Raw genomic sequence first — 12,844 nt, 5'->3', positions numbered from 1 at the left:
CACACCGACTTGTGAGCAGGTTAACGTTTATTAGAGTCTTGTCCTGGAGGAAGTACTGAGTCATGTCTGCTAGATGGGACAGCTACAAAGTCAAAATGGTCTATATTGGAAAAATTCATGGAGGAAAAATAGCTTTTTGGTCTTAATCTAAGGTTAGGATTAGGCATTAGGGTTAGCAGTGTGGTTAAGGTTAGGGTTAAGCATTAGGGTTAGCAGTGTGGTTAGGGTTAGGCATTAGGGTTAGCAGTGTGGTTAGGGTTAGCAGTGTGGTTAGGGTTAAGGTTAGGCATTAGGGTTAGCAGTGTGGTTAAGGTTAGGCATTAGGGTTAGCAGTGTGGTTAGGGTTAGGCATTAGGGTTAGCAGTGTGGTTAAGGTTAGGGTTAGGCATTAGGGTTAGCAGTGTGGTTAAGGTTAGGCATTAGGGTTAGCAGTGTGGTTAGGGTTAGGCATTAGGGTAAGCAGTGTGGTTAAGGTTAGGGTTAGGCATTAGGGTTAGCAGTATAGTTAAGGTTAGGGTTAGGCATTAGGGTTAGCAGTGTGGTTAAGGTTAGGGTTAGGCATTAGGGTTAGCAGGGTGGTTAAGGTTAGGGATAGGCATTAGGGTTAGCAGTGTGGTTAGGGTTAGGGTTAGTCATTAGGGTTAGCAGTGTGGTTAAGGTTAGGGTAAGGCATTAGGGTTAGCAGTGTGGTTAAGGTTAGGCATTAGGGTTAGCAGGGTGGTTAAGGTTAAGGTTAGGCATTAGGGTTAGCAGTGTGGTTAGGGTTAGGCATTAGGGTTAGCAGTGTGGTTAAGGTTAGGCATTAGGGTTAGCAGGGTGGTTAAGGTTAAGGTTAGGCATTAGGGTTAGCAGTGTGGTTAGGGTTAGGGTTAGGCATTAGGGTTAGCAGTGTGGTTAAGGTTAGGGTTAGGCATTAGGGTTAGCAGTGTGGTTAAGGTTAGGCATTAGGGTTAGCAGGGTGGTTAAGGTTAAGGTTAGGCATTAGGGTTAGCAGTGTGGTTAAGGATAGGGTTAGGCATTAGGGTTAGCAGTGTGGTTAAGGTTAGGGTAAGGCATTAGGGTTAGCAGTGTGGTTAAGGTTAGGGTTAGGCATTAGGGTTAGCAGTGTGGTTAAGGTTAGGCATTAGGGTTAGCAGTGTGGTTAGGGTTAGGCATTAGGGTTAGCAGTGTGGTTAGGGTTAGGGTTAAGGTTAGGGTTAGGCATTAGGGTTAGCAGTGTGGTTAGGGTTAGGCATTAGAGTTAGCAGTGTGGTTAGGGTTAGGGTTAGGCATTAGGGTTAGCAGTGTGGTTAAGGTTAGGGATAGGCATTAGGGTTAGCAGTGTGGTTACGGTTAAGGTTAGGGTTAGGCATTAGGGTTAGCAGTGTGGTTAGGGTTAGGGTTAGGCATTAGGGTTAGCAGTGTGGTTACGGTTAAGGTTAGGGTTAGGCATTAGGGTTAGCAGTGTGGTTAAGGTTAGGATTGTATGACTTTGGGGCTGTGCCAGCTAGCGACCACTCTGCAGAGCTTCCTCCACATCAAGATTCATGAAACCAAACTCTTAACCGTTCGTCTTGGGAGGTCGTTACGTTAACCTGGTGACTGACACAATCTTTGATACCGTTCCCCCCCAATTAAAGCCGGAGTCAGATGAAACTAAGACTGGAGCTCATCAAGCCCCCGCTGTCACACAGCCTTATTTATGTGTGTATAGAAACGGCTACCCTTCCTCCTCTCTCAGCCCCCGCTGTCACACAGCCTTATTTATGTGTGTATAGAAACAGCTACCCTTCCTCCTCTCTCAGCCCCCGCTGACTTTACACCCATCGGAGAGACGAGCTGAATTGAGCTCTGGTCACCAGGGGGGGCAGTATTGGAAGTAGTGGGATTCAGGATTGGGAGAATTGATGAGGAACAAGTGTCAAATATTCATATTGTTACAAGAAGAGTTTACAAACCTACAAATAACAACCATTTTCATATAAAAAGAGTCTTAAAATACAGGCAGTGAACAGATGCATATTCTCTGGTAACAGAGAACATGAACACACTGTATTCACTGGCTAGATCACTGTTGAGTTTGAGTTTATTTTGTATTTTTACAGGGACAGTGCACATTAATCAACGTTTCAGTAAAAGTGATGGTTTTAGCCAGCCGGCTAATCTTCAACCGCAGTCCCTGCTACACTGTGCCTCAAACAATACATCATGATGAGATGCAATGTGTGAAGGAGGGACACATTCACAGCATCTTTGGTGTTAATAATTAAATCATCTTGATAACGTTGTTGACTTTGACATTCGTCCTGTGTAGCTCAGTGGGTAAGAGTATTGGCGTCAGCCATGCCAGGGTTGTAAGGTTCAATTCCTGCAGGGATCATGCACACTGGTAAATGTATGCACTGACGACTGGACGTGGCTCTGATCTAGTTAATATTGTTGTTATTTGGCTGTGTTTCAGGTATCAAGCCTCGTCCCAAGTTCACAGCGGTCATCCATGCTGTGACTCCCCTGATCTCCCAGTCTCAGCCCATCCTCAAGCTACTGGTGGCTGTCGCTAAGTCCCAGTACTGTGTCCAGGTAGACTAACTCACATCCCAACACTGTGTCCAGGTAGACTAACTAACTCACATCTCAACACTGTGTCCAGGTAGACTAACTCACATCCCAACACTGTGTCCAGGTAGACTAACTAACTCACATCTCAACACTGTGTCCAGGTAGACTAACTAACTCACATCTCAACACTGTGTCCAGGTAGACTAACTAACTCACATCTCAACACTGTGTCCAGGTAGACTAACTCACATCTCAACACTGTGTCCAGGTAGACTAACTAACTCACATCTCAACACTGTATCCAGGTAGACTAACTAACTCACATCTCAACACTGTGTCCAGGTCGACTAACTAACTCACATCTCAACACTGTGTCCAGGTAGACTAACTAACTCACATCTCAACACTGTGTCCAGGTAGACTAACTAACTCACATCTCAACACTGTATCCAGGTAGACTAACTAACTCACATCTCAACACTGTATCCAGGTAGACTAACTAACTCACATCTCAACACTGTGTCCAGGTAGACTAACTCACTCACATCTCAACACTGTGTCCAGGTAGACTAACTAACTCACATCTCAACACTGTGTCCAGGTAGACTAACTAACTCACATCTCAACACTGTGTCCAGGTAGACTAACTCACATCTCAACACTGTGTCCAGGTAGACTAACTAACTCACATCTCAACACTGTGTCCAGGTAGACTAACTAACTCACATCTCAACACTGTGTCCAAGTAGACTAACTCACATCTCAACACTGTGTCCAGGTAGACTAACTCACATCTCAACACTGTGTCCAGGTAGACTAACTCACATCTCAACACTGTGTCCAGGTAGACTAATTAACTCACATCTCAACACTGTGTCCAGGTAGACTATCTAACTCACATCTCAACACTGTGTCCAGGTAGACTAACTAACTCACATCTCAACACTGTGTCCAGGTACACTAACTAACTCACATCTCAACACTGTGTCCAGGTAGACTATCAGTGTCAGTATTGTTTGTGTGCCCAGGTCACTCCCAGCACCACATGCCCATATGTGGTCATCATGAGTCATAGAATGAACCCAGAAATCTATCAGCAACCTGACCTTGTAGAAAGTATTTTGCTCCTGGTGGCGGGTCGCCAAGTCTCAGTACTTTGTCTAGGTAACAGCTAGTGCCATGCTGTGTGTGGTCGGCATGAGTCACAGAATGAACCCAGAAATATAACTGCTTCTGCAACAAGAACCTTGTTATTTTGAGTTAGGTGTATAATTACATTTACATTTTACAGACGCTCTTATCCAGAGCGACTTACAGTAGTGAATGCATACATTTCATTTCATGCCTTTTTTTTTTTTTTTTTGTACTGGCCCCCCGTGGGAATCGAACCCACAACCCTGGCATTGCAAACACCATGCTCTACCAACTGAGCCACAGGGAAGCTATATCTCTGTGTTGCACATGTCATGTTGTCAGCCATCTAGATGTCTTTATCAATGTGACATGAATGTGTGCTTTTATACCAGGTCATCATAATTCATATACAGTTGAAGTCAGAAGTTTACATACACTTAGGTTGGAGTCATTAAAACTTGTTTTTCAACCACTCCACACATTTCTTGTTAACAAACTATAGTTTTAGCAAGTCGGTTAGGACATCTACTTTGTGCATGACACAAGTAATTTTTCCAACAATTGTTTACAGACAGATTATTTCACTTATAAATTCACTGTATCACAATTCCAGTGGGTCAAAAGTTTACAGAAGTTGACTGTGCCTTTAAACAGCTTGGAAAATTCCAGAAAATTATGTCATGGCTTTAGAAGCTTCTGATAGGCTAATTGACATCATTTGAGTCACTCGGAGGTGTACCTGTGGATGTATTTCAAGACCTACCTTCAAGCTCAGTGTCTCTTTGCTTGACATCATGGGAAAATCAAAAGAAATCAGCCAAGATCTCTGAAGAAAAATTGTAGACCTCCACAAGTCTGGTTCATCCTTGGGAGCAATTTCCAAACGCCTGAAGGTACCACGCTCATCTGTACAAACAATAGTGCGCAAGTATAAACACCATGGGACCACGCAGCCATCATACCACTCAGGAAGGAGACGTGTTCTGTCTCCTAGAGATGAATGTACTTTGGTGCAAAAAGTGCAAATCAATCCCAGAACAACAGCAAAGGACCTTGTGAAGATGTTGGAGTAAAGAGGTACAAAAGTATCTTTATCCACAGTAAAACGAGTCCTACATCGACATAACCTGAAAGGCCGCTCAGCAAGGAAGAAGCCACTGCTCCAAAACCGCCATAAAAAGCCAGACTACGGTTTGCAACTGTACATGGGGACAAAGAGTCTACTTTTTGGAGAAATATCCTCTGGTCTGATGAAACAAAAATAGAGCTGTTTGGCCATAATGACCATCGTTATGTTTGGAGGAAAAAGGGGGAGGCTTGCAAGCCGAAGAACACCATCCCAACCGTGAAGCCCAGGGGTGGCAGCATCATGTTGTGGAGGTGCTTTGCTGCAGGAGGGTCTGGTGCACTTCACAAAATAGATGGCATCATGAGGAATGAAAAATATGTGCATATATTGAAGCAACATCTCAAGACATCAGTCAGGAAGTTAAAGCTTGGTCGCAAATGGGTCTTCCAAATGGACAATGACCTCAAGCATACTTCCAAAATTGTGGCAAAATGGCTTAATGACAACAAAGTCAAGGTATTGGAGTGGCCATCACAAAGCCCTGACCTCAACCCTATAGAACATTTGTGGGCAGAACTGAAAAAGTGTGTGCGAGCAAGGAGGCCTACAAACCTGACTCAGTTACACCAGCTCTGTCAGGAGGAATGGGCCAAAATTCACCCAACTTATTGTAGGAAGCTTGTGGAAGGCTACCCGAAACGTTTGACCCAAGTTAAACAATTTAAGGCAATGCTACCAAATACTAATTGAGTGTATGTAAACTTCTGACCCACTTGGAATGTGATGAAAGAAATAAAAGCTGAAATAAATAATTCTCTCTATTATTATTCTGACATTTCACATTTTTTAAATAAAGTGGTGATCCTAACTGACCTAAAACAGGGAATCTTTACTAGGATTAAATGCCAGGAATTGTGAAAAACTGAGTTTATATGTATTTGGCTAAGGTGTATGTAAACTTCCGACTTCAACTGTAGTAGCTTTTGGTTCTGATATAATCCATCCAAATGAAAACATAATTTAATGTTTAAATGTATGTCATATTTTTCCAGGTGATAGTCCTATGGAACTGTGACAAGCCCCTCCCAGCCAAACACCACTGGCCAGCCACATCAGTACCTGTCCTGGTCATAGATGGGGAGAGCAAGGTGAGTCCTCAGTACCTGTCCTGGTCATAGATGGGGAGAGCAAGGTGAGTCCTCAGTACCTGTCCTGGTCATAGATGGGGAGAGCAAGGTGAGTCCTCAGTACCTGTCCTGGTCATAGATGGGGAGAGCAAGGTGAGTCCTCAGTACCTGTCCTGGTCATAGATGGGGAGAGCAAGGTGAGTCCTCAGTACCTGTCCTGGTCATAGATGGGGAGAGCAAGGTGAGTCCTCAGTACCTGTCCTGGTCATAGATGGGGAGAGCAAGGTGAGTCCTCAGTACCTGTCCTGGTCATAGATGGGGAGAGCAAGGTGAGTCCTCTTCTCCTATAGCTTCACATACATCAATATGCTGATGAATACAGAGAGAAGTTAAAATATAGCCCTAGTCAGCACATTCTAGTGACTTGTATTGATTGTTCTCAGATATCTAGTGATTTGTATTGATTGTTCTCAGATATCTAGTGACTTGTATTGATTGTTCTCAGATATCTGGTGATTTGTATTGATTGTTCTCAGATATCTAGTCATTTGTATTGATTGTTCTCAGATATCTAGTGACTTGTATTGATTGTTCTCAGATATCTAGTGACTTGTATTGATTGTTCTCAGATATCTAGTGACTTGTATTGATTGTTCTCAGATATCTAGTGACTTGTATTGATTGTTCTCAGATATCTAGTGACTTGTATTGATTGTTCTCAGATATCTAGTGACTTGTATTAATTGTTCCAAGATATCTAGTGACTTGTATTGATTGTTCTCAGATATCTAGTGACTTGTATTGATTGTTCTGAGATATCTAGTGACTTGTATTGATTGTTCTGAGATACCTAGTGACTTGTATTGATTGTTCTCAGATATCTAGTGACTTGTATTAATTGTTCTGAGATATCTAGTGACTTGTATTGATTGTTCTCAGATATCTAGTGACTTGTATTGATTGTTCTCAGATATCTAGTGACTTGTATTAATTGTTCCAAGATATCTAGTGACTTGTATTGATTGTTCTCAGATGTCTAGTGACTTGTATTGATTGTTTCAAGATATCTAGTGACTTGTATTGATTGTTCTCAGATATCGAGTGACTTGTTTTGATTGTTCTCAGATATCTAGTGACTTGTATTGATTGTTCTCAGATATCTAGTGACTTGTATTGATTGTTCTCAGATATCTAGTGACTTGTATTGATTGTTCTCAGATATCTAGTGACTTGTATTAATTGTTCCAAGATATCTAGTGACTTGTATTGATTGTTCTCAGATATCTAGTGACTTGTTTTGATTGTTTTCAGATATCTAGTGACCTGTTTTGATTGTTCTCAGATATCTAGTGACTTGTATTGATTGTTTTCAGATATCTAGTGACTTGTATTGATTGTTTTAAGATATCTAGTGACTTGTATTAATTGTTCCAAGATATCTAGTGACTTTTATTGATTGTTCTCGGATATCTAGTGACTTGTTTTGATTGTTCTGAGATACCTAGTGACTTGTATTGATTGTTCTCAGATATCTAGTGACTTGTATTAATTGTTCTGAGATATCTAGTGACTTGTATTGATTGTTCCAAGATATCTAGTGACTTGTATTGATTGTTCTCAGATATCTAGTGACTTGTATTGATTGTTCTCAGATATCTAGTGATTTGTATTGATTGTTCTCAGATATCTAGTGACTTGTATTGATTGTTTTAAGATATCTAGTGACTTGTTTTGATTGTTCTCAGATATCTAGTGACTTGTTTTGATTGTTCTCAGATATCTAATGGCTAGTATTGATTGTTTTACGATATCTAGTGACTTGTATTGATTGTTCTCAGATGTCTAGTGACTTGTATTGATTGTTCTCAGATATCTAGTGACTTGTATTGATTGTTCTCAGATATCTAGTGACTTGTATTGATTGTTCTCAGATGTCTAGTGACTTGTATTGATTGTTCTCAGATGTCTAGTGACTTGTATTGATTGTTCTCAGATGTCTAGTGACTTGTATTGATTGTTTCAAGATATCTAGTGACTTGTATTGATTGTTCTCAGATATCTAGTCATTTGCATTGATTGTTGTTGCAGTGAAGAGCCCTACTGTTTGTTGCTATGTCTTCAGGTGATGAGCAGTCGTTTCCTGCCCTATGACACAATATCAACAGACGCCGTTCTGAGTCTGGACGAGGATACAGTTCTCTCTACTACTGAGGTCAGTTACTGCCAGTAGTTTATTACCGTATGTAACTAAAGGGGTACCACAAGGTTCTATTTTAGGCCCAGTTCTCAAATAAAATAAAATTTAAGTTTATTTGTCACGTGCGCTAAATACAACAGGTCTAACAGCTTTAACCAATATTGCAAAAAAGGTATTAGGGGAACAATAGGTAGGTAAAAAGACAGGTAGCGAGGCTACATACAGACACCGGTTAGTCGGGCTGTAGTATGTACATTAGGATATGGTTAAAGTAACTATTTTTTTATTTTACCTTTATTTAACTAGGCAAGTCAGTTAAGAACAAATTCTTATTTACAATGACGGCCTACCAGGGAACAGTGGGTTAACTGCCTTGTTCAGGGGACAGAACGACAGATTCTTACCTTGTCAGCTCGGGGGATTTGAAGATACAACCTTTCGGTTACTATCCCAACGCTCTAACCACTAGGCTACCCTGCCGCCCCATATATGCATATATGATGAACAGAGAGTAGCAGTAGCGTAAAAGAGGGGTTGGTGGGTGGGACACAATGCAGATAGCCCGGTGTTCACCATTTTATATTAATGACAAGGGCAAAGCTATGAGAAAACGTCCAACTTCATCTATATATGCTGGATGCACTGTCACAACAGATGAGCTGAAGCTGAACGGAAGGATTGCATCATATACTGTAGTTGTATAACGAGCAATAGGTGCTCAATGTCAACCACTCTCTCTCCCTTTTGCAGGTGGACTTTGCTTTCACGGTGTGGCAGAGTTTCCCAGAGAGGATTGTGGGATACCCGGCCAGGAGTCATTTCTGGGACAGCAACAAGGAGAGGTGGGGTTACACCTCCAAGTGGACCAACGACTACTCTATGGTCCTGACAGGAGCTGCTATATACCACAGGTGAGAAGAATCAGGTTTGTTAGATTAGGGCTGAAACAAAACGCGGCAGGTGGGTAGTTAGCTCTCCAGGAGTAGGATCGGGCTTCCGTTGAGCCGCAGCTTTGACTGTTTCATATCAAAACAGCTATAGGGGAGCTGAATGAACTGTTTTATTTTTTAATTTTTTATTTATCCGTTATTTTACCAGGTAAGTTGACTGAGAACATGTTCTCATTTACAGCAACGACCTGGGGAATAGTTTCAGGGGAGAGGAGGGGGGATGAATGAGCCAATTGTAAGCTGGGGATGATTAGACAGCCGTGATGGTATGAGTGCCAGATTGGGAATTTAGCCAGGACACCAGGGTTAACACCCCTACTCTATGATAAGGACCATGGATCTATAGAGACCACAGAGAGCCAGGACACCGGGGTTAACACCCCTACTCTATGATAAGGACCATGGATCTATAGAGACCACAGAGAGCCAGGACACCGGGGTTAACACCCCTACTCTATGATAAGGACCATGGATCTATAGAGACCACAGAGAGCCAGGACACCGGGGTTAACACCCCTACTCTTACGATAAGTGACATGGGATCTTTAGTGACCACAGAGAGTCAGGACACCCGTTTAACGTCCCATTTAACGTCCCATCCGAAAGACAGCACCCTACACAGGGCAGTCACTGCCCTGGGGCATTGGGATATTTTTTAGACCAGAGGAAAGAGTGCCTCCTACTGGCCCTCCAATACCACTTCCAGCAGCATCTGGTCTCCCATCCAGGGACTGACCAGGACCAACCCTGCTTACCACTACCTGGAGATATTACCACTACCTGTCTTTACCTGGAGATATTACCACTACCTGGAGATATTACCACTACCTGTCTTTACCTGGAGATATTACCACTACCTGTAGATATTACCACTACCTGTCTTTACCTGGAGATATTACCACTACCTGGAGATATTACCACTACCTGTAGATATTACCACTACCTGGAGATATTACCACTACCTGTCTTTACCTGGAGATATTACCACTACCTGTAGATATTACCACTACCTGGAGATATTACCACTACCTGTCTTTACCTGGAGATATTACCACTACCTGTCTTTACCTGGAGATATTACCACTACCTGGAGATATTACCACTACCTGGAGATATTACCACTACCTGTCTTTACCTGGAGATATTACCACTACCTGTAGATATTACCACTACCTGTAGATATTACCACTACCTGGAGATATTACCACTACCTGTCTTTACCTGGAGATATTACCACTACCTGTCTTTACCTGGAGATATTACCACTACCTGTCTTTACCTGGAGATATTACCACTACCTGTCTTTACCTGTAGATATTACTACTACCTGTCTTTACCTGGAGATATTACCACTACCTGTAGATATTACCACTACCTGTCTTTACCTGGAGATATTACCACTACCTGGAGATATTACCACTACCTGGAGATATTACCACTACCTGGAGATATTACCACTACCTGGAGATATTACCACTACCTGTCTTTACCTGGAGATATTACCACTACCTGTCTTTACCTGTAGATATTACCACTACCTGTAGATATTACCACTACCTGTCTTTACCTGGAGATATTACCACTACCTGTCTTTACCTGTAGATATTACCACTACCTGTCTTTACCTGGAGATATTACCACTACCTGGAGATATTACCACTACCTGTCTTTACCTGGAGATATTACCACTACCTGTCTTTACCTGTAGATATTACCACTACCTGTCTTTACCTGGAGATATTACCACTACCTGGAGATATTACCACTACCTGGAGATATTACCACTACCTGTAGATATTACCACTACCTGTCTTTACCTGGAGATATTACCACTACCTGTCTTTACCTGGAGATATTACCACTACCTGGAGATATTACCACTACCTGTCTTTACCTGGAGATATTACCACTACCTGTCTTTACCTGGAGATATTACCACTACCTGTCTTTACCTGGAGATATTACCACTACCTGTAGATATTACCACTACCTGTAGATATTACCACCACCTGGAGATATTACCACTACCTGTCTTTACCTGGAGATATTACCACTACCTGGAGATATTACCACTACCTGGAGATATTACCACTACCTGGAGATATTACCACTACCTGTAGATATTACCACTACCTGTAGATATTACCACCACCTGGAGATATTACCACTACCTGTCTTTACCTGGAGATATTACCACTACCTGTCTTTACCTGGAGATATTACCACTACCTGGAGATATTACCACTACCTGGAGATATTACCACTACCTGGAGATATTACCACTACCTGTCTTTACCTGGAGATATTACCACTACCTGTCTTTACCTGGAGATATTACCACTACCTGGAGATATTACCACTACCTGGAGATATTACCACTACCTGTCTTTACCTGTAGATATTACCACTACCTGTCTTTACCTGGAGATATTACCACTACCTGGAGATATTACCACTACCTGTAGATATTACCACTACCTGTCTTTACCTGGAGATATTACCACTACCTGTCTTTACCTGGAGATATTACCACTACCTGTAGATATTACCACTACCTGTAGATATTACCACTACCTGTAGATATTACCACTACCTGTAGATATTACCACTACCTGTCTTTACCTGTAGATATTACCACTACCTGTCTTTACCTGGAGATATTACCACTACCTGTCTTTACCTGGAGATATTACCACTACCTGTCTTTTCCTGGAGATATTACCACTACCTGTAGATATTACCACTACCTGGAGATATTACCACTACCTGTCTTTACCTGGAGATATTACCACTACCTGTCTTTACCTGGAGATATTACCACTACCTGGAGATATTACCACTACCTGGAGATATTACCACTACCTGGAGATATTACTACTACCTGTCTTTACCTGGAGATATTACCACTACCTGTCTTTACCTGGAGATATTACCACTACCTGGAGATATTACCACTACCTGTCTTTACCTGGAGATATTACCACTACCTGTCTTTACCTGTAGATATTACCACTACCTGTCTTTACCTGGAGATATTACCACTACCTGGAGATATTACCACTACCTGGAGATATTACCACTACCTGTAGATATTACCACTACCTGTCTTTACCTGGAGATATTACCACTACCTGTCTTTACCTGGAGATATTACCACTACCTGGAGATATTACCACTACCTGTCTTTACCTGGAGATATTACCACTACCTGTCTTTACCTGGAGATATTACCACTACCTGTCTTTACCTGGAGATATTACCACTACCTGTAGATATTACCACTACCTGTAGATATTACCACCACCTGGAGATATTACCACTACCTGTCTTTACCTGGAGATATTACCACTACCTGGAGATATTACCACTACCTGGAGATATTACCACTACCTGTAGATATTACCACTACCTGTAGATATTACCACCACCTGGAGATATTACCACTACCTGTCTTTACCTGTAGATATTACCACTACCTGTCTTTACCTGGAGATATTACCACTACCTGGAGATATTACCACTACCTGGAGATATTACCACTACCTGGAGATATTACCACTACCTGTCTTTACCTGGAGATATTACCACTACCTGTCTTTACCTGGAGATATTACCACTACCTGGAGATATTACCACTACCTGGAGATATTACCACTACCTGTCTTTACCTGTAGATATTACCACTACCTGTCTTTACCTGGAGATATTACCACTACCTGGAGATATTACCACTACCTGTAGATATTACCACTACCTGTCTTTACCTGGAGATATTACCACTACCTGTCTTTACCTGGAGATATTACCACTACCTGTAGATATTACCACT

General features: G+C 41.9%; 2 protein-coding genes across 2 annotated transcripts in view; both read left to right on the top strand.

The window, feature by feature from the left end:
• LOC115187885 (CUB and sushi domain-containing protein 3-like) overlaps positions 1–12,844 on the top strand; it is a 1,475,978-nt gene that overhangs the window by 802,042 nt on the left and 661,092 nt on the right.
• The window catches only part of LOC115187874 (exostosin-1a-like), a 110,929-nt gene that overhangs the window by 90,890 nt on the left and 7,195 nt on the right, over positions 1–12,844 (top strand). The window contains exons 6-9 of the mRNA XM_029746911.1: positions 2,441–2,559; positions 5,794–5,889; positions 7,991–8,080; positions 8,816–8,976. Coding sequence (XP_029602771.1) covers positions 2,441–2,559; positions 5,794–5,889; positions 7,991–8,080; positions 8,816–8,976 — 466 coding nt within the window. The remainder of the gene's footprint in view (positions 1–2,440; positions 2,560–5,793; positions 5,890–7,990; positions 8,081–8,815; positions 8,977–12,844) is intronic.

Source organism: Salmo trutta, unplaced genomic scaffold, assembly GCF_901001165.1.
Source record: "Salmo trutta unplaced genomic scaffold, fSalTru1.1, whole genome shotgun sequence".
NCBI classification, from domain to species: Eukaryota; Metazoa; Chordata; class Actinopteri; order Salmoniformes; family Salmonidae; genus Salmo; species Salmo trutta.
Note: the sequence above shows the minus strand (reverse complement) of the source record. Positions and strands in the feature narration are given on the sequence as shown.